The sequence below is a fragment of the Schistocerca cancellata genome, chromosome 5, assembly GCF_023864275.1.
Source record: "Schistocerca cancellata isolate TAMUIC-IGC-003103 chromosome 5, iqSchCanc2.1, whole genome shotgun sequence".
In the NCBI taxonomy this organism is placed as follows: domain Eukaryota; kingdom Metazoa; phylum Arthropoda; class Insecta; order Orthoptera; family Acrididae; genus Schistocerca; species Schistocerca cancellata.
In genome coordinates this window covers 517,529,563-517,553,394 of record NC_064630.1, presented here as the reverse complement: position 1 = coordinate 517,553,394, position 23,832 = coordinate 517,529,563, and the positions used below count along the sequence as shown (strand labels likewise).

At 40.3% G+C, this 23,832-nt stretch overlaps 1 protein-coding gene across 1 annotated transcript in view; it reads left to right on the top strand.

Moving 5' to 3' along the window:
* LOC126187367 (uncharacterized) overlaps window positions 1-23,832 on the top strand; it is a 478,540-nt gene that overhangs the window by 428,170 nt on the left and 26,538 nt on the right. Inside the window, exon 5 of the mRNA XM_049928411.1 lies at window positions 5,953-6,097. Coding sequence (XP_049784368.1) covers window positions 5,953-6,097 — 145 coding nt within the window. The remainder of the gene's footprint in view (window positions 1-5,952; window positions 6,098-23,832) is intronic.

The window sequence follows — 23,832 nt, the reverse complement described above, 5'->3', positions numbered from 1 at the left end:
ACCATTTACAACATGGTATGGTTTGTTTTTACATGTGTACAGTGATTTATGCTTTATCACGTTCATTTTTTTTGTCCTGGATAGTGTACATCATTTCTCTTTCGAGTTTACTGCATCGAGCTGTGCAGTATACCTTGTGGAGTAGCTGTTGGCGTCGTTCGTTGTCATTTTGCAGGTCACTAGTTCAAACACCATCACCAGTAAATATTGGTTATTTAGTATTTATCATTTCTAGAAGGCTCTCAACATTTCTTATGTTTGAACCGTTCGCATATTCTGGAGTGTTCCATGTTTGTACAAATAACAGTATTATTGTACCATTGTACCTGTACGTCAGTGTCAGTAATAAACGTGGCTTCAGTGATAAGTATTGGACGAGGACGTGTTGAAAAGTAATGCCTCCGAACTTTTTACGTGAAAACTCTTAAAGCTTCTAAAATAAAACAAACCTTATGAACATTTGACATTTTTATTCTTCATGTCTACATATTTATTTTTTATTGTAGTCTGTAGGTACATGGTGAAAGCCCCCAGGATATCCTAAAGTTAAAATTTATTAAAAACAAGAAAATGAAACACCGATCGACCATAAGCATGGGCAAAGACGTTAGTTATGAATGCGCGGTAAGGTGCAGACAAATGAAAAAAAAACCATCATTCATTTTTCCTTGTACATCAGTATTAAGTATTTTTTATTGAAGTGAAGTGGAACCAAGTAAGGAGGATTTTCTCATTTTTGACGCGCACTGGTGTCGTTGAAGTCTGCTGCCTGGTCTACAATTGAAATGTAAAAGTACGATTAGCCGAAAATCGTACAGCAGAACATTTCTAATAATGCAATTGTAATTTGCTTTAAAATAATGTTTCTTTCCATTCATAGTATTATTATTATTATTATTATTATTATTTTATTATATCACTTTAGTCACGCTGGCGATGAACACATCTCTCCCAACGAGAGACAAAGATTTTTTTCATAATGTAACTGCAAAATGTTTTACTTCATTGACGGAGCCACCACCTCACCTCTGCTTACACCGCTTCAACACTGTCAAAGTCAAGTGCTACAAGGCGTTCCTTACGTTTTGGAAACAGATGAAAATCGAGACTGTATGGAGGTTGATAGATGACAGTGCGCCAAAGTCATCAGATGGTTGCAGATGTCGCAGCGCTCGTGTGTGGTCTGACATTGTCAAGCTGAAGGATAGGTTTCTCGGTGTGTGGACAATCTCTTCGAATGCGAATGCGAAACTCGATTACAGCACGCAGTTTCTCACGCACCGACGTAGTTAAGTTAACCACCTCCATGTTACACGCTACACCTCGGAGCCCACTGGCGGTAAAGGAATGCAAACACACTGAAGCGCCAAAGAAACTGGTATAAGCATGCCTGCTCAAATACAGAGATATGTAAACAGGCAGAATACGGCGCTGCGGTCGACTACGCCTATATAAGACAACAAGTGTATGTCGCAGTTGAATCCTTGATCCGCCCCATCCTCTGTCATGCCAGCATCGCTTGGATTTCCGCCCCTCCCCGGTTCTATAAAGCCCTCCAAATCCTCGAACGCCATGCGCTCCGCCTCGCCTTCCGCATCCGCCTTCCGTCCCCCACGCGCATCCTCTACGACATCATCCCCTTCCCTCACCTTCTCCTTTTCCTTGAACACATCCGCACACTATATATTGTCCGCCGCCTTGATCCCCCTCACCCTCTGGTTTCTCCCATCCTCTCCACCCCCAACCAGTTGCCGTGCCTTTACCGTTGTGTCCCACCCTCTCTCCATCTCCACACCCTCCATCTCCTTTCCCAACACAACTTCCACCGTCTACCCCTCCCGGATGATGAGCTTCGCCCTGACATCTACCCTTCCTACCAACTCTAACCCCATCTTCCTGCCTCCTCCTCAGGGCTCCCTCTCCTCCCCCTCCCTCCTCCTGAGTGGCTTCCCCCTCCTACTCCCCTCCATCTCTTGTGCCTCCTTTCAGTGTCTCTGCACTCCCTCCTGCCCTGTCTTCCCTCTTCAACTCCCACCCCACGTGTCTCCTGCCTCTTCATGAACCCACTGATGCCCCTCCTCTCTTCATCCCGCCGCTTCCCCAGCTGGCCCATGCTCTCCCCTCCTTTTCCATCCTCTCTGACCTTTTCCTCAGCAGGTCCCACCTCGCAGTTTTATTCTTCGTCATGTGTGCTCCAAGTAAGGTTTTAAGTGTGTTGTTCCGGAGTGTTTTTAATACTGTGGCCGACATTTAACCTGTGCCTGCGCATTCAGTGTCTTCTCTGTGTTTTAAGAATCGCCAACTGTGTTTTTTTTAACTTTCTGGTGACTTTTTTAACTGTCCCCCATGAACATCTCCATGTCAGTGTATATTTTACCTCCATTTTCTCCCCTTACTCTGTTTTATGTTCCCCTTTTTTATCTCCTTATGTATGTATCATTTTATTCTTGTTTTAGTTGTCGTGTCACTCGGCTGAAGAGCGGCGGATTGTGCCGCTGATAGCCCTCCCCTGCCCATATGGGGCAGGGGAATGAAATCACAATAAAGAAAAAAAAATGTCGCAGTTGTTAGATCGTTTGTTGCTGCTACAATGGCAGGTTATCAAGATTTAAGCAAGTTTGAACGTGGTGTTACAGTCGGAGCACGAGCAATGGGGCACAGCATCTCCGAGGTAGCGATGAAGTGAAGATTTTCCCGTACGGCCATTTCACGAGTGTACCATGAATATCAGGAATCCAGTAAAACATCAAATCTCCGACATCACTGTGGCCAGAAAAAGATCCTGCAAGAACGAGACCAACAACGACTGAAGAGAACTGTTCAGTGTGACAGAAGAGCAAACCTTCCTAAAATTGCTGCAGATTTCAATGCTGGGGCATCAACAAGCGTCAGCATGCGTAACATTCAATGAAACGTCATCGATATGGGCTTTCTGAGCCGACGACCCACTTCTGTATCCTAGATGACTGCATGACCCAATGCTTTACGCCTCGCCTGGCCCTGTCAACACTGACATTGGTCTGTTGATTCCTGGAACACGTTGCCTGGTCGGAGGAGTCTCGTTTCAAATTGTATCGAGCAGATGGACGTGTACTGGTACGGAGACAACCTCATGAATCCATGACCCTGCATGTCAGCAGGGGACTGTTAAAGCTGGTGGAGGCTCTGTAATGGTGTTGGGCGTGTACAGTTGGAGTGATATGGGACCCCTGATACGTCTAGATACGACTCTGACAGGTGACACATACGTAAGTGTCACCTGCAGCCATTCATGTTTATTGTGGATTCCGACGGACTTGGGCAATCCCAGTAGGACAATGTGACATCCCACACGTTCAAAATTGCTACAGGAACAGTCTTCTGAGATTAAACACTTCCGATGGCCCCAGACTCCTCAGACAAGAATATTATTGAGCATATCTGGGAGGCCTTGCAACACGCTGTTCAGAAAGATATCCACACCCTCGTACTCTTACGGATTTATGGATTTATGGTGTCAGTTCCCTCCAGCAATACTTCAGACGCTAGTCGAGTCCATGCCATGTCTTGTTGCGTCACTTCTGCGTGCTCGCAGGGCCCCTACACGATATTAAGCGGGTGTACCAGTTTCTTTGGCTCGTCAATGTATGTAGTAATGAAGAATAGAAATGCAGAATGTTGACACCATTTGTTTTATTTAAAAAGATTTAAGAGGTTCCGCATAAAAAATTCGCAAGCATTACGTTTCAGCACGTCCCCGTACTTCATAAACGACCCTGCTTTTGGATTTGGACTTGACTGTGGTAACAACGTGACAATACTTGTGAATATTACTGCATTTAATTGATGACAGCAAATTTCACAAGGGAGACATCGATATCCCAACTGCTGAAAGAGCTCTCTACAAGAGCGTGCACGATATATTATCCTTACTACATGCTTCTGTACAACAGAAAACTATTTCCTCAATCACGATGACACAATGCCATGTTAGGATGCCATAAAAAATTCTCTAATGGAAATAGCAAAAGTAAGTGAACTCTTTGATATTTTCATATAGTAAATTTTATATAATCCGCAACTTAAAATTTGGTGAGCTTAAAAGTTTAAGATTATCTCTCTTCAGGTTCTTATCAACGTAATCATCAAAGAATTCATAATATTATGTATCTTTTGTTGATTTACCCCAGTTTGCATTATTTCCAATGGTGTGATCACATCTTATGCAACAATGGTTAGAATGAATTGTGATTACATCTTGAACCGTGAATTTACTTTCAAACCTTTTCTTAAAAATTTACTTTGTGTACTAACGATTCATCAAGAACATTATGACATTTAATCACACTATGTGAGCGTGGAAGTAGTTGCCAGTGGGTAACTGGTGAAAACAAATTAAATTTCTTTCAACAAATGGAAATTTTATTCCTAAAAGCCTTTTTTTAAACAGATTTAAAATTATAATCAGAAAGCACCCTCAAAATATCGAGTTACAATTTTATTCAGAGGCAGAAAGAACAAATATTGACAGTATGAGCTTTCGGGCTGAGATCCTTGCTGCTGCCTTTTGACACGGCCGTAGTCACGACCGCTCACAACAACCTCTGAAAGACTGCACTGGTGCAAATCTGCAACAAACCAGATTACTTTAAACTAAACATTTTAACAACTCACACAAGCACATAAACTATGCACCCGGTAGGAGGGATGGAAATGGCACAAAAACACTAACATTAGAAAAATTAACTTGCCACCGAAGGTGCAACTTGATTTAAAAAAAAAAAAAAATAACTCTTCCGGTGGAAGGGTGGCAACTTTATATACTAAAATGACCATTTAAATAAAAACCCATGGAATGCAGTCTTACATAAAACATAAAAACATGCTCTACATTACACATATACCGCCTCTCAAGATGATAGGCAAGATAAAAACACATTTCAGGAATTCGGCCGTTACACTTCAAGGAATAAATTCGTTAACACCGAATCCGACAAACATGACAAAAGCAGCTGTTAACGTACGGCAGACCGACAGACAGACACTAACTGCCTAACAAATACGGACGAGAGACAGAAGAGCAAGCTGGGGATAAGAGACTGACCAAGAACACAAGTAGAATTTAACAAGTAAATGAAACAACATATCACGAATCACAACTTTTAATAAACTGTGATGTCTGGCGAAGACCTAGCGCAGCACGCCCAAAACGCTCTCCCGAACTGTCCGCTTCCAGCCGCTTCAACCGACGCAGGAAGGCGCGCCGATCTCCCCTCTCACGGCGTCGCAGCTCGCGCCGGCCAGACCGATGTCGTGGGTTGACTCCTGTTGCTCTCGTGTCGGCCGCGAAGCCACTACCCCTCGCTATACGGCGCGGCCCACTGGACTGACGTGGCGACCTAACATGCGCCGACGCTCAAGACGGACAAGTCATCTTGTGTCCCAGTGCGCGACCGACCAACCGGTCGACCCAACCGCCAATGACCATTGCCTGAACAGACTCGAGCAGACTGGCGGCCTAACACATACTAGCACTCCGGACGACAGACAGACAGACACTGACTGCCCCACACTGACCCGGCTGACCAACTGACCAGACTCCCCGCCTAGCGAGCTCATAGCTCCCCTTAAATGCACGTGAACAGGCTACCTTTCCCCTTTTCCACCACAGGGAAACACCAAAGCTGCGACTGCCACAGCGGCGCCACCGCCAGAAACGGAGGGCAACTGCTTCACACAACGCGCTACGGCGCGCTCTTCAAAACAGCAAAATTTCCCACGGCTCACATCTAAATTTGGGGACAGAGCATTTCCAGTTACTTATAAGCCGGAATCTTCAAGGAAAATACTTTTTTTCTTTTTTTTTTAACGAGAAATTTGTGCTACAGACCATACGTGTACGTACATTCGTTTCAAATAGTCACAACTGATTTTTGTGGCTAAAGTCTTAGGAGATCACTGTTGTGTTTACAGGAGCCTCACATCCGCATAGTTTCGCTACGGAGCCACGACTTCACCGGCCTGGGCTTCACGGTGTGCGGCAACATGAGGGACGGTATCTTCGTCAAGGACGTGCTGCACCGCGGGCCCGCTTCCGAGTCAGGTCGGATAGCACCAGGTACGTTCTTCGGTCGCCTACAACGAAATTGCACCCGACCTAGGACCAAACGTAGAAAATGTCGCCAGTCTTACGGAATAAACATGGGCTAGTAGATAAAACCACACAACTGATCTATAGCTTTCTAATTTAATAGTCCTCGTGGAAGTATCCAAAAGAAAGGAATGACTTCTGAAAAATGTACACAGTGGATGCCATTCATCCATTTTTTTTCCCTTAGTCGCAGAATAATTTTGTAATTCAATGGTCCCGTTCATTTATCATGTGCAAAATGTAAACTTTCACAGCCGGAAATGGCCGAGTTATTATGGCATACCGTGGTCAGATGAATTTGTTGTTTAAAACCGTTTCTCCTCTTGTGCGGAGGACATCTTCAAGGGACATTGTAGCTTTTTCGAAGGTCCGCTGCACACCCTGGCTTGCAACTAGAAATATTTAATAAGTGTGACATATATCATGTATTATGGAATTTTTCATTTCCTGCTGCCTTCCCAGGTGAAAAAAAACTGCTATGCTTTACAAACTTGCAGGGTCAAGCCGAACTCCACAGACTCTATTTCTGATATTTTTCAGGGATATTTTTTGAGTATTTTGCTGTGAGCGAAACAAGTATCGCTGGGACCATACGCTGGAAAATATTATAAGTTAATTTATTCCATACAGTTTTAATCAGACAAATGCTAACTAATTTTGAAACAAACTAGTAGTTCCAAGCTTGTGGTGTGGGAGTGATGCTGGGAACATAAATGTTAAGCACTATTTTAAAAAAATATTTATTTTACTAAATACCCAACGGCTGGTAATTTCACATCACAATTACTAACATCTATTAGACTCTATGCAATGGTTTCTTTTACCTGAAAAATCATGACAGTTTAAATTTATATTTATGGAAGACCTAGCATTAAAACCAAATATCCAAAAATGTAAATAACTTTATAGCAGATTAAAATGTCAACTTTAAAACCTTCAAAACTTTCATAAATTTTAAAATTTGTTTAGGTAAACTCTACGATAAATTTTGAGAAAACAAATATTCACAATTATCAACAAATCAAATCACTTGAAAGATAAGAAGTGCAATGGTAAGTAGGCCAGTCCCTTTTACAACAAGGGATTAACTTCAGATTGGACAATCGGCGGTTGCCACTAGTCCATGCCACCTCTATGGCTGTTAGTTTGGCCTTACATCAACACAATTTCCACACGTAATAACAACAACTCCTGCAACACAACAACTATCAAGCACTTATAACAATTAAGCTACGTGAATAAAATGTCTTAGCCCTTAATAACATCAGAACTCGTCGTAGTTAGCTGATTTAAAGACTAGGCTTTCAATTTACAACAAAACCGCTTCTTAACTAGAGAAGGAGCAAGAGAAGTTAATTGCCAAACCAACTGACAAATTTAAATATTAATACAAAACACAGCACCTCAGTTAATAGGTACAATTTAAAGAAAGGAATTCACGTTATGAAAAAATTTACTTAAAAAGACAAAAAGCTCGGCAAACTCAAGTGAAAATTTTAAATATGAATGAACAGCACCTCACTTGCTTGGTGCGCTACACTCTTTTTAAATTGAAGGTGGTCTTTCTGTCGTACTACGCGGCCACTGGAACGCGATCTATGTCTGGTAACCAGTACAGCGACCTTCAGACAAGTTTGCTTTAGTACAAATTTTTAGGCAGGATGAGTGCTTACCAGATGTTAAACTTTCACTGCGTCCTTCGTCGCTACTACCGGAATACTTTTTTTTTCCTTTATTGACTTTCGATTCCCTCCCCGGAGGGGGCGGGCTGGCAGCAGCTTAGTATGCTTCAGCCCACAGAATTTGTTTTAAAAAATGAAGATAATAAATAATAACAGCAGATGATAAAATCGGCGACTTAAATGGTAAAATGGCGGAAAATTGTGGAACTTAAAACGTAAAACTAAGGGTTTGTGATGCTAATAAAATACACAGGAAGCAGACAGGTAAAATAATAGACATACAATTAAAAACACTGCGGCAGTCTGGTTTCTGATCACAAGAGATATAAAAATCATACCCAGCGACAGCATGATTTCTGTTCGCAGCACTTTGAAAAGACGCACAACACTGAACACTCACTTGAACACTGCACTAAAAAGTTGGCACAAATATGACACACCACAGCCAAGGGCAGACCGGGGGGGGGAGGAACCTGAACAGATGATGGGAAAGAAAAGGGGGGAAGGAAAGGCGAAGTGGGGGGGAGGGGGAGAAGGAGCTGACGGAGGATGACTCAAAGAGGAGGGGGGCTGGGCAGACACGAGAGGGAGTGGGAAAAAGCAGAGGAGGGGAATGCAAAAGGACTCGGGGGGGGGGGGGGGAGAAGGGATGCAGAGAGAGGGTAGGCGGGGAAAAACAGGATGGAAGGCGGGGAAGAGGGAGCCCGGGGAAAGGACAGAGGAAAGGAGGGGGAGATGAGGATCAGAGTTGACGGGAGGGATAAATGGAGGGAGAGAGGGCATCATCTGGGAGGGATACCATTCTCATATATGTTAGCCACACTACATGACCCATCTAAGGTAGAGTACATTGCACACACTAGGACCAATAACTTGTTCCACAACCTCTCTCTGGTACGGTGTCTTAAATGGTGAAAGTGCGATCCACTGTTGTAACTGAGCCAAGCTAACACGTGCCACTTGCAGACCACTGCGAGACTACATACTCCACTCAGTTTGGCAAAAGCCAGCCCGCACATACTACCGCCTGTCCACACAGGACACCACACACGGCTGCTCTGCATAAGGCTAGTTGCGCTATGGCTTCACCTCTTATCTACTCGAGGAAGCACTCATTCTGCGGTCTCTCCCTCTCTCTGTCTCCCTCTGACTGTTTGACACTGTCTTCTTCTTCCTCTGTCTGTCTTGTGTCTAGTGCCACCGTGCACGACCTTTAACGTCTAGTCATACACGAGTTTCTCTGATATCCGAGCTACAGTCTCCGAGCTGAGATTTAAAGTGAGATATCGAACCCTGATCATAGGTGGACCTAGGTCGACAGCGCCACGGCTCGCTCGTTTGATTTCTTAGCCCCATTTACCTTTTTATCGGTACTGCACAAAGTAACTACACAGAAGTGCAAATGTTGACCGTGTGTTCTGTGTGTCTTATTTGGAAACTCGCCGAACTTGCTGTTGACAACAGTAATGCCCACTTCAGTCTTTGCTTCCAAGCACTCATTCACTGCTCGATTCTGTCTTGCAATTGTTTCTACGGCAGTGTTAGTTGAGCGTTAATAGTGCCACACATCAGTGTGGATTGGTTTACAGACGAAGAGTTGGCCGATATTCACCTCGTGCATGGATTCACTGAGTGCATTGTGAGAGCGTCATAATGACGCTGTGCTGAGCTGTTGTGCAAGTGACGGCAATCACACCACAGTACTTTTGCATTTGAAACTACAATGTGTATTGCGCTGCACGTTTTGGTGATTGCATATTATAGGATTTTTTTCTTTGTTGTGAAGCTGTTTTTACAGAAATAAAGTTAGTTTTGGAATAAATAATACGAGGTTGGTTTGATAAGTACGGAAAATTTCGATGAAAGAAGAGAACATTATTGTTGCGTCTTCATGGATGGTAAGCTAGTATTATCCCAAGGCTGGTATAAATAATTTTAACAACGTACAGCGTAAGTTCATTGTTGACAGCTGTCTGAATAGGTCAGTGTGTCGACTGCGATTGAAAATGAAGCAAACCGAGTTTCGTGCTGTTATTAAAGATGTTCATGTGAAGGATTGGACTGCCGCACAAATCAAAATAGAACTGGATGAAATTCACGCAGACTCTGCACCATCACTGAAGACCATTTACTTTGGATTTACGAATTTAAACATGATTGGACAAGCACAGAAGACGAAGCGCACTCCGGCTGTCCAGTTGAGGTCACCACAAAGGAAACCATTGACAAAATCCATGATGGAGACGGCCGAATAAGAATTCGTGAAATCGCTGAGCCTGTAGGCACCTCAAATGAGAGAGCGCATAATTATTCGGCATGGAGAACTGACGAAGTAATTTTGTGCGAGGCGGTTGCCGCGATTGCGCACACTCGACCACAAGCATCTGGCACAACATTTCAACACAATGTCTGTGACGTCGAATCGCAATCCGCGAGACTTTTTGCGCCGATTTCTGAATTTTGATTAAACCTGGATCCGCCATAACACACCAGAGTCAAAACAGCAGCCAAAACAATGGACAAAGGGTGGTGAGAGTGCACCGAAAAATGCAAACAGGATTTTGTCATCTGCTGAGGTGATGGCAACTGTTTTTTGAGATTCCCAAGGAATAATCCTCTTAGATTACTTGTAAAATGGCAGAATCATAAACAAACCCTATTACGCTTCACTGTTGGATCATTTGAAACTTGCATTGGCTGAAAAAAGATCAAGACTGGTATGAAGAAAAGTTTTTGTAAAATGAATTTTTCATGTAGTGTTCATTAAAGAAATGACGATCATTCCACTTGGGACCTGTGGAATGGTACATTAGTTTATTTGTTTGAGTTGTACATATTTGTCATGCATTATTGTTTTTTGACATTTTCTACGTCCTGGAGGACCTCCTCTCTACGGATCAATTGGAATGAAAGTAAATCGAATCTAATCTAAGAAGTAACCCACAGTGTCTTTGTCGTCAACGGAATCTGAATTTGTAGCCTTAAGCAAGTCAGTTAGTGAGGCATGTAGGCTCAGTAATTTGTATCATAGACTTTCTGGCAGTCAAGGATATGTTGTATTTTATGAAGACAATGTGCCAGTAATAAGCGTTTGCAAGAACCCACAGTTCCATTATAAACCAAATCATACAAATGTAAAAATTTTGCTTGCGAGAAAGTGTTTACTAAGAAAGTTATCTTAAAACACATTAGCACAAATGATCAACAAGCTGATGTTCTAACAAAGGTACTAGGTAAAATAAAATTTGAAAAATTGAGAGCCTTGTTAGGACTTACTTAGAGCTTGTAATTTGTTATTGTAACACTGATAATTAACATTGAGGGAGGGTGTTAATGCTACAGTGTTAATGTTATCTTGAAGAACCAATACGCTTTTTCTTTGAGTTGTGTTATCTTCCATTCTTTAAATGCTTTGGCTTTTGGTTTTTATTCAGTGGGTCTGTCGTTTTGTGCCATTAGTTGTAAGCTGTTTTGCATTACAATAAACTTTGCACAAACAAGCTTATTTTTGTGCTACATTTACTATGTCTGATAACACATCAGAGGTAAGACATCATCACTACCTTCACTGTACGGTAACTATAGTTATGTAACCGATGACATGAGTTACTAAATACGGTGTCTCGAAATTCCTTCACCAAAGAAGACGAAGTAAATATCCTAGAATTCGAATCGAGAACAGCAGCCAACGTGAGTAACGTAGAAGTCAACGTCCCTCGGTGTAGTGAAGCAGCTTAACACACTTACTAAAGGCAAGTCTTCTGGTACCTTCTTGCTTAGCAGTCGTATATGAGGGTCACTACAAAAGAAATGCACACTATTTTTGTAAAAATAAGTTTTCATTCTACATGTGTGAATGTTTTACACTGTGTAGATACATCCTTCCCACTTGTTTTCAAACTTAGTTTAACCTGTTCCCGCGAGTGGCACCGTCACAGCATGTCTTCAAGATGGCTGCTACACTTGACGTTCGTCAGAAGCAACGTGCTGTCATAGAATTCCTGTGCTGTGAAAACAAGACAGTGGGAAACATCCACAAGAAGTTGGAAAAGGTGTATGGAGATGCTGCTGTCGATTGCAGTACAGTTAGTCGGTGGGCAAGCAGGTTACGTGATGAAAGCGGGCACGGCAATATTAAGGACTGTCCTCGCAGCGGCAGGCCTCGTACTGCACACACTCCAGACAATGTGCAGAGAGTTAACGAATTGGTGACTGCTGACAGACGCATCACAGTAAACGAAGTGTCACGCTACGTTGGGATAGGGTGAGGGAGTGTTTACAGAATACTGAAAGTGTTGGCGTTAAAAAAGGTTTCTGTCAGGTGGGTTCCCAGGATGTTGACAGTGGCTCACAAAGAAACAAGAAAAACGTTATGCAGCGAACTTTTGGAACAGTACGAGAATGGTGGAGATGAATTTCTTGGAAGAATTGTGACTGGTGATGAAACATGGCTCCATCATTTTTCACCAGAGACGAAGAGGCAATCAATGGAGTGGAATCACGCAAATTCACCCAAGAAAAAAAAAATTCAAGGCCACACCTTCTGCTGGAAAAGTTATGGCTACGGTGTTTTTCGATTCCGAAGGACTCTTGCTTGTGGACATCATGCCAAGTGGAACCACTATAAATTCTGATGCATATGTGACGACAATGAAGAAACGTCAAGCTCGGCTGAGTCGTGTTCGACCACATCGGCAAAAGCAGGATGTTTTGCTGTTACACGACAATGCACGGCCACGTGTCAGTCAAAAAACCATGGAAGCGATCACAAAACTCGGATGGACAACGCTGAAACACCCGCCTTACAGTCCTGACCTGGCTCCATGTGACTATCATCTCTTTGGGAAACTGAAAGACTCTCTTCGTGGAACAAGGTTTGAAGATGACTCCCTTGTGCACGCTGCCAAACAGTGGCTCCGACAGGTTGGTCCAGAATTTTACCGTGCGGGTATACAGGCGCTGGTTCCAAGATGACGTAAGGCAGTTGAGAGGGATGGAAATTATGTGGGGAAATGAAAATATTGTTCCTAAAGGATGTATCTACACATTGTAAAACTTTCAAACATGTAGAATAAAAGATGAATTTAAAAAAATAGTATGCATTTCTTTTGGAGTGACCCTCGTACAACCGATCGCTCTACGAAACATCGGAAAAATTGCGATTGCGCGGGGCCCCAACAATACCCAAGAAACGAAGTAAGAGTAAATCGCTGAATTACAGACTCATGTCACTGATATCGATTTGCAGTAGGATTCTGGAACACATACTACGTTCGAAGGTTATGAATTACCTTGAAGAACACAATCTATTGATACACAGTCAACACGGGTTCAGAAAATATCGTCCTTGCCCAGAGGGCTTTTGACACCTCACAATCGGCTTATAGGTAAACCACACGCCAACAGGGTATCGTCGCAATTGTGCGACTATACTCTTTGATTTCCTGTCAGAAAGGTAATAGTTCGTAATAATTGGCGGAAAAGTAATCAAGAAAAACGGAAGTGATATCTGGTGTTCCCCAAGGAAGTTTTATAGATCATTTGCGGTTCTTAATCTGTTTGAACGATTTAGAAACCAATATGAGCAACCCCCTTACATTGTTTGCAGATGATGCTGTTGTTTACTGACTAGTGACGTCATCAGAAGATCAAAACCATTTGCAAACTGATTTAAACAAGATACCGTATGGTGCAAAAAGCGGCAATTGACCTTGAATTATGAAAAGTGTTAGCCCATCCACATGAGCACTAAAAGGAACCAATTAAATTTCGGTTATACTATACACCACACAAATCTAAGGCCTGTCAGTTCAACTAAATAAGGTGGGTTGGGTTGTTTGGGGGAAGAGGCCAAACTGCGAGGTCATCGGTCTCATTGGTCTAGGGAAGGACGGGGAAGGAAGTCGGTCGTGCCCTTTCAAAGGAACCACCCCGGCATTTTCCTGGAGCGATTTAGAGAAATCAGGGAAAACCTAAATCAGGATGGCCGGACGCGGGATTGAACCGTCATCCTCCCGAATGCGAGTCCAGTGTAATTAAATAAGTAATGATTACAATTAGGAACAACTTAAATGGGAACGATTACATAGAAAATGTTGTGGGGAAGGCGAACCAGACTACATTTTATTGGTAGAACACTTAGAAGATGCAACGGATCTACAAAAAAGACTGCCTAAACTACGCTTGTCCGGCCTCCTCTGCAGTATTGCTGCTCGCTATGGGCTTCTTTTCAGGTATGATTGATGAAGTACATCGAAAAAGTTCAAACGAGGGCAGCTTGTTTTTTACCGTCGTGAAATAGGGGAAGAATGCCACAGTGTGGGTGGCAGTTGTTGAACCAAGAACTTTTTCGTTGCGACGAGATTTTCTCACGAAATTTCAGTCACCAACTTTCTCCTCCGAATGCGAAAATAGTTTGTTCTTGACGATGTATGTAGGGAGAAATACACACTAATAAAATAATAGAAATCAGAGCTAACACAGAAAGGTTTAAGTGTTAGTTTTCCCCATGAGACGTTTGGGAGTACTAGGATAGAAGAAATATATAAAGTTGGTTTGAAGAACGCTCTGCCAGGCCCTTAAATATGAACTTCAGAGTAGTCATGTAGGTGCAGATGCAGATGATGCTATATTTTTCAGGAAGGTCGCAACGCCAGAAGACTGTAGCGAAATGCAGGAAGGTCTACAGAGTGTCGATGACTGTGTAAGGATAGTCAGATGGCCCTGGATTTATACCTATAAATGTAGTTTATTGTCCATAAATAATTGAAGAACATCTATTGTTAGATTGCGTTACTGACCATTAGCCTAGAAGCAGTGTGAACATAAAACGCCTAGAAGTAACTGTCCAGAGAGACCTAACGGATACTGACAGTATACACTGATGAGCCAAAGAAACTGGTACACGTGCCTAATATCATGTAGGTCTCCGCGAGCACACAGTAGTGTCGCAAAACGACGTGGCAGGGGCTCGACTGATGTCTGAAGTAGTGCTGGAGGGAATTGACACCATGAATCCTGCATGGCTTTCCATAAATCCGTAAGAGTATGAGGGGGTGGAGATCTCTCCTGAAGCACGTTGCAAGATATCCCAAATATGCTTAATGATGTTTATGTCTGGGGAGTTTGGTGGGTAGCGGAAGTGTTTAAACTCATAAGAGTGTTCCTAGAGCCACTCTGTAGCACTTCTGGGCGTGTGAAGTGTCACATCGTCCTGCTGGAATTTCCCAAGTCCATCGGAATGCACAATGGACATGAATGGATGCAGGTGATAAGACAGAATGCTTATGTACGTTCCAACTGTCAAAGCCATGTCTAAATCTATCAGGGCCCCCACACGATTACACAGCCTCCACCAGCTTGAACAGTCTCCTGCTGACGTGCAGGGTCCATGGATTGATGAGGTTGTCTCCATACCTGTACACGTCCACCCGTATTGAAATCTGCAGCAATTTGCGGAACAGTTGCACTTCTGTCATCTTGAGTGATTCTCTTCAGTCATCATTGGTCCCATTCTTGCAGGATATTTTTCCGGTCGAAGTGATATCAGAGATTTGATGTTGTACCAGATTCTGAATATTCACGGTACACTCGTGAAATGGTCATACGGAAAAATCTCCACTTCATTGCTACGTCAGAGATGCTGTGTCCCATCGTTCATCCATCGACTATAACACCACATTCGAACTTACTTAAATCTTGATAACCTGCCATTGTAGCAGCAATAACCGATCTAACAACTGCGCCTGAGATTTGTCTTTTATAGGCGTTGCCAACTGCAGCGCCTTATTCTGCCTGTTTACATGTCTCTGTATTTGAATATGCATGCTTATACCAGTTTCTTCGACTCTTCAGTGTAAAACCAGTTGTAGAAACAGCAGATGTTTACATGTCTCTGTATTTGAATATGCATGCTTATACCAGTTTCTTCGACTCTTCAGTGTAAAACCAGTTGTAGGAACAGCAGATGGCAGGCTGAGACTCATCTGAAGAAATTCAGTTCATCTACAGAAGAAGTAGCACTCAGAACATGTTTGACCAATTGTTGTGCATTGCTCATAAGACTGGAGTTCCTATTGTATTAATGGAAGAGGTATAGAAGATACAATGAACAGTGGCATGATTTATCATGAGATTCTTTTGTAAACACGTGAGCATTATAGAGATGTTCAACAAAGTCTAGTGACAGATGTTACAAGAGAGATGATAGGTATCACGGAGAGAGCATAGGTTTCCAGAAGGACCTGAAAATATATTACTTCCTCTCACATAAGTATTAATTGGACAACGATGAGAAAAATCATAAAAATTAGAATTACTACAGCAGTTTCCTGTGCACCAGTCATGGACGGAACAAGGATTAATGGTAGCAGAAGTACCCTCTTTCACACATCACACAGTATCTTGTGAGGTCTAGGCGTGAATGTAGATGTAGAAACCTTCACATTGTATCTCTCTTTACAGATTTCTAGTCAGTTTCCCATTTGTTGAATTTATCCTTCTTCTGTTCATCTATTTTTACTTTGAATACTCATCCATTCATTCTGGGAACATTCCTCACCAGTGCCACACATCCTTGCTAGGACTGCTCATGAAGTTTTAATAAAGGTACATCATTATTTTCTTGTTGGTTTGCATGTATGTGTCTGCAGTTGTGGTTCTCATTTAAATTCCCATGCTTTGAATTGTAGCACACTGCTAGAGAAGTAAAAAGAGTACATTGAGAGTGGAGATGTGTTGCACTATGTTGCTTTCAGCCATCTAGTGATTTTCTGCAGTTCTGCATGGGCAGGGTCAGTTTAAGGCCCAAGGAACCCAAGGAAAAAAAGATGTCATGTGGAGGGCACAACAAGCTCCATAACTGTTAAGATTTGTGCAGTGGGATGTATCACAGTTAGCAGTGTTCACTTGGGTGCCAAGCTGAAATGGACACCAAGGGTGCCCAAGTACAAGATTTGTATACAATGCATGTCACAATTTGTAGCAAAAACTGTCACGGGTTAAAGTGTATGATGGTAAATGGGAGTTTGGGATCAAATGATAATTTACTTGTATAGAAAAATGATCTTGAACTGACCTTGGCTATGGGGATTTTGATGTGTACTAGAATTGCAGGCAAGTACCTGAAAACAAACAAAATACTGTTTCCAATTTAATTGGATAGATAAAAAAATCTATTCACCAAGCAGCGACACAAGAACACACACATATATAAATAAAAAGAGATTTTACTTGCGAAAGCTTTCAGGGCCAGTGGTTCCTTCTTCCAGCAGACGTGTTGAAGGGGAAAGAAGAAAGGTGGATGAAATTGATTGGAGAGTTTTACGAAAAGGGGTAGTGTTCGGAAAAGTCACCCACAACAAGGTGCCACTGGCTCTCAAAGCTTGCATAATTAAATCCTCTTTTTTATGTGTGTGTTCTCCTGCCACCACTCAGTGAGTAGATTTCTTATATATGTATCCAGTTACTTAGACTGTCAAAAATTGATTATTTTCAATGTTGAAATACTGATTATGTAATTTTTTTCTCAGAGTAATAGTTCAACCTTTATTGTTACCCTCCACACTGTCCTCTTGCATCTCATGCTATGGCCAAATCTGTTTACAAATCTGTCTACAACCATCTTGAGTCCTTCACAAACTTTTACTTGTTGGAAACTCTCTTCTGACTGATGTTCATAAAGTGATTCAGTTGAGACTTTAGTTTGTCCATTTGTTCACTCATTATAGTAAGCTGAGCATTCATATTGTCATAAAGTTGTTCAGTGGACTGAATTAGCAAAGCCAATGTTTCATTTCTTACACCCAGGGTCTACAATTTTACATGCCTTGTGATCTGTTGAATAATAATTTTACTTACAGCTTTAATTAGTAAACTAACTCTCTTCTCCCAATAATAATTCAATTTACTACATATTTAGTAATTAGTATATGGTTAAATGGTTAAATACCAGTGTGTGGGCTGTAATTAGTATAATTATGTCTTCATGGCCCCCACAGGAGGGCTACATAGGAGGCTGTTTAATATTCCTCCGTTTCTCACCTAATGCTGGTTCTCGGAATACTGTAAGTAGGCTTGGCAGTAAAGTTGTCATCTGTATTCAGCCATTTGCTAACTCAGATCTTGAGGAGCACTTCCATGGCATTCTACCCTGGACAAAACAAGCAGATCACCATTCATGAAGCCTTTCTTTGTAAACATTAAATATCCCCAGCTGATCCTATTTGTATTGTGTCACATACACTTGAGCAATATTCTAGCATCTATCACACAAATGTGTTGGGGGGAATCTCCTCTGTACACTGATTGCATTTTCCCAGTAACCTGGCAGTGAACTAAAGTCTATCATCTACTTTGCCAACAAGTGGATCGCCTTTCCAGTGTCTCTCTTAATTTGTGTATTACATTCATTCATACTGAGCAGACTTTTGCTGAACGACAAACTCTCTTAACATATTTTAAACAAGTTCAGACCTGGCATTTTTTTCCTTTGCTTTAGCTGCTAGTGTAAACACCAGATCCAGCCTTGAACTTGTGGTTGATACTTAGCCATGTACCTCCTCTGTAAGAATATGCTGTAGGTTCCTTATTACACTGTCATCACCTGTGTGTGTGTGTGTGTGTGTGTGTGAGAGAGAGAGAGAGAGAGAGAGAGAGAGAGAGAGAGAGAGAGAGAGAGAGAATCTGCACAGAAGGACCCTTTTTTATTTCAGTATAATTTTTTGTAGCTTGCAGCCATTTTAAACACAGTTTCATCAAATTTTAGAATGGGTGCTGAAGACGTGAACATTGTGTGCCCAAATTACATGATATATTGCTCAATGAGCTTAATTTCACAAGTACTCTCTTCTGTGGTTTGCTAAGTGCATAGATAGTATCTCTGTTACAGTTGCTGTAATGCAATCTAATTTCAATGATTTCCCTAATCAGATAGTTACAGAAGTCTGAAGTTTGAACAGAATCCTTGTGTTTATTTATGAGTCAATGCTTGGCCACTGCTGATTATGACATGATTCACATAACAGTTATGGGTTTTGCAATTGTCATCTGCCATTGCTAATCTTTTCATAGATTTTGAAGAATGAGCGTTGAGCCAGTCTCGTCTCTGTCCATTCTGATTCTCCCTTTATGTAAACAATACATTTTAACTTGACCATACAATAGTGAGGCACAGCAGCAGTTTATTGGCCATTTGAACAGCATAAACTCAAACATCTGAATTATAGCAGAGGTGATATTTGTGTCTGCTCTCTTGCTTGAATTCAGATGTATCATAACAGGAAACAGAGGATATTGACCAACAACCTACAAGACATATTTAAATAGGCCTTTTAATATGTCTGCTCGTGTCTGTATATGTGTGGATGGATATGTGTGTGTGTGCGAGTGTATACCCGTCCTTTTTTTCCCCCTAAGGTAAGTCTTTCCGCTCCCAGGATTGGAATGACTCCTTACCCTCTCCCTTAAAACCCACATCCTTTCATCTTTCCCTCTCCTTTCCTCTTTCCTGACGAAGCAGCCATTGGTTGCGAAAGCTAGAATTTTGTGTGTATGTTTGTGTTTGTTTGTGTGTCTATCGACCTGTCAGCGCTTTCTTTTGGTAAGTCACATCATCTTTGTTTTTAGATATATTTTTCCCACGTGGAATGTTTCCCTCTATTATATATATATATATATATATATATATATATATATATATATATATATATATATATATATATAAAAATAGAAACATTCCACATGGGAAAAATATATTAAAAACAAAGATTCCGTGACTTACCAAACGGGAAAGCGCTGGTAGACCGACACAATAAAAAACACACAAACACACACACAGAATTTCAAGCTTTTGCAACCAGTGGTTGCTTCGTCAGGAAAAGGGGAAGGAGAGGGAAAGACGAAAGGATGTGGGTTTTAAGGGAGAGGGTAAGGAGTCATTCCAATCCCGGGAGCGGAAAGACTTACCTTAGGGGGAAAAAAGGACAGGTATACACTCACACACACACACACACACATATCCATCCACCATATATATATATATATATATATATATATATATATATATATATATATATATATATATATATATTAGGTGAATGGCATCACCTTCTATATCTTGTAGTACCTGCACCATTGGCCCTGATCCAGGAAAATCTTTTCTACGGCCTTTTTGAACTATTTTTGTTGCTTTCTAGATCAGAGCACGTAAATTTCATTTCCGATGCCAGTACAAAATGATTTCCATGTGTTTCATTTTTTGTTGTCATGGTTCATTGAGTTGAGTAGATCCCATCAAGAATGAAAACCTTCAGGGATTTAGAATTAGTTGGTGTAAAAATTAATAAAAGACAAACAAATCATAAAATCTAATCTGTATACTGAATTAACAATAAACTGCCACTGTACTGCTTATGATTACATCAGCTAAATTCAATCAAATAAATTATAAAGAAAGTAGTTACTCTGAAAAAAAATTGCCAACTCCTCAGTTGTACTAAATAGCTATTTTTTTATATCCTATTGGTAGCTCAATAATTCCTTGAGTACATTGGTATTTCTGAAAGAAAATAGTTATTTGTGTATTTAGATACTGAGTCTGTTTACAGTACATTGCTACTCGTCAGGTAGCTTTACAAAAGAATTACTGTTTGTCATGTTGCTAACAGAAGTTTTCAGTCCTTGGATCTAGGTTTTTGAGGTGATTTGTGGAAACAGCGGCTTATGAGGTATGGTTCTTTTTTTTTTTTTTTGTATATATTTTGTAAATAGTTGAGATTTCCAGTTTATTGCTGTATATTAGAAGGAAGCTTGTTGAATACCTTTGTGTCAGTGTACAACTCCATCCCAACTCTAGATAAGGAGGCAATGTCTAAATAAAAATTATATTTTGCCAAATATTTTGATTGTGTGAATTGTAGTTAAGCTGAAACTGATTTTTATTATCAGAAACAAAAACTATTCAGAAGTAAATGCGCCGGAAAGTGTGCGATAGGTTTCCAAAATGTTTAAAAAGTCTTTAGAAAGAGTACTGTTAGCTACGTAGCACAACATTCTTAGTGCACACATCTGCTGAATAAACACTTTATTTAAACGCACTGCCCAAGAAAATAATTTTATAAGGCAACTAAGAGTAAAAATATGCAAAATAAGTCAACACTATCCTTAGATCAACACAACGTTTCGCTCTCATCAAAAAACCAAAAGAAGAGACAGTTTTTCGTGTAGGGAATGTGAAAAGCAAGTGACGAAGGGTATTTTGTGTGTCAAGTGTAATTACTGGTTTCAGGAAAACTGTGCAAAAGTGAACCTAAAATTCATCAGTGATGATATTCCATGCTACGTTTGTTTACAAGTTGAAACAGCCAATCTAGTAATTACAGTGGACTCAAAAAACTAAATTATAAAAGTTGCTGCAAAAGGACATCTAGGTATTAAATACCAAAATGGTGACTAGAAGAAAATAAAATGATAGATTAATATGGGAAAAACAGGCCTGTGTGTGTGAAACGGAAATAAAAGAATATACAAAAAAACGAAATTATAAAGCAGCTACAGAAGGACACTGAAGCATTGAAAACCGAAGTACTGACTACAAAGAAAGAAAATGATAGATTAACTCAAGAAAAACATTTCTGTGTATGTGATATCCATCAAACGGAAATAACCTAAACGCAATCCAGGGTTTCTGAAAAACACCAGCCAAGTATGAAACAAAACCTTCAAAATACTAATGGTGTGCAAAATGTGATCAAAAACCCACCCACGAGGCTATGTGTATACAAATATAAATGGGAAACAGTGACCTACAAAAAGGACAAACGTGGAAGTGCCGCAGCAAAACGGATTGAAAAAGGGACTTTCTTGTTGTTGGCGACTCCATACTGAAAAATGTTACAGCTCCAGGCTGTGAAATCGATGTTCATCCTGGAACCCAATCGCATCAGATCAGCAGGCACTTTCAAAATATTCTAAATTCGAAACAAAGAGAAACTGGAAGTGGAAATGAAAAAAGGAAGAAACATATTAACAATGGACCTTGGTTTGCTGAAAATTTTACTCAGAAATATTTTAATAGAGAAATGTTACTACACCACTGAAAAATTCATATAAGACAGTCTGACAATTTCAACAATAAAAATCTGTAGCTAATATTGCAGTGTTGTCTGTGTACATCAAAGGATATTGGTGAACTGTTAATTTATAGTAAATATTGTAGTGTTGCATTATCCTAAAAATAGTATAGAAAATAGTATAGAAAATAGATATAGTATAGAAAAATAGTATAGAAAGAATTTCTGTAAATCATTATACATTATATTTTTGCCAAACTTCATGTGTCTCTTGTAAAACAGATAATATGATCTGTATAATGTATGTAATGAGGCTAATAAATCACATTTCACAATGATTCACATTTCTAAGCTTAATTCAGCTTCTTGGTTAGTTTATCAATGTGTTCACTCCATTGTAACGTGTGATCCAACTGGACCCCAAGAAATATTACATGTAGTGAATTTTTCATGTAGCATAGCACTATTAATGTCTGTGTCTGGTGCTAGGTTGTCTTTGTCTTTCCTTTTCTTTTTTTCTGACTTGTTAAAACTAGTTAATATGAATTTCTGTGAGATTACGCCTTAAAATGTTTGCTTTGAACTTGTTGTAGGTCTCATCAGCTTTCATCTGTCTGCTTAAGTTGAGCATGGAGCCTTGAATAACATGCTTGTGTCACCAACAAACATACTAGTTACTTAACCATCCTTTAAAGTAACTAGAAGTTCATTTACATAGATTAAGAACAAAAACGGACCTCTAGTGATCCTTGTATAATCCAAAATGTTAAGTCCCTCCCATTTTGATGTTAATTTCATGCTTTTGTCACAGTCTGTCAAGGAGATCCTCAATTTTCCTTATGAAACTAAGACTCCATCCATGCAAGATGGATACCAGTAATGTTATAACAGTTCAGTTTGTCAAACAGAATTCTGTAGTCAACACATTCAAAGGCTTTGATAAGGCTACAAAATATATCAACAGGATAACTTTTCTTGTTTACCTGTGCTTAGGCCTTGTATTTCTTTCTCTGTGGAGAATCCTTTCTGAAAATCAAACCCAGAGGCATTTCTTAACTTCACCTTAGTTAAGTTAATCTTTGTTTTACCATAGACCACTTTCTAAACACTTTTCATATATCAATCAATCTATCTCTTTTATTCATCCGTTAACAGTATACTTTGTACGGATGTAGTCAATTACAATATAGTTTCTTATCTTTAATTTGTTTCAAAAACTTGGATAATAAATACAAATATTTTATATCGGTATATATAAATAATATTACTTTTCCATATTCAGATATTCTTCAATGCTATAAAAACTATGTGTTAGTAAAAATTGTTTAAGATCTATCTTGAATTTATGAAATTCTTTAATTTTCTTTATTGTAGAAGGCAATGCACTAAAAAGTATTTTGGGCTGGTAGTTCACACTTTTTTGGTAGAGTGCTCCTTTGTGGGTGTCTCTGTTAAAATCATCCCTCTTCCTTGTTTCATGGTTATGAACCTGTTTATTTAACGTTGAAAATTCCTGGTGAGTTTTCAGAAGGCATACACACTCATAGATGTATAAGCTAGGAAGAGTCATTGTTTTAAATTCTTTAAATATATCCCTGCATGACACTCTGCAGGGAACCCCTTTCATTATTCTAATAGCCCTTTTTTGAAGTTTGAAAGCTTGTTTTGCCGTACCTGTATTTCCCCAGAAGATCACACCATATCTAAGTAAACTGTTCATGTAAGCATAATAGGCACACAGAAATGATTCAGTGTTGCAACATTCCCGAAGCATTCTTAGCACATAGCAGCATTTGCTTAATTTTTTACTCAAAACTTCTAGATGCTTTTCCCATCTCAAGTGCTCCTCCACCCATATACTGAGGAATTTTGTGTACAGAGCTTGTGCAATAACATAGTTCCCTAACTCAGCTTTTATTCTTCTTCTAGCTTTACTTTTAATATTACTGAA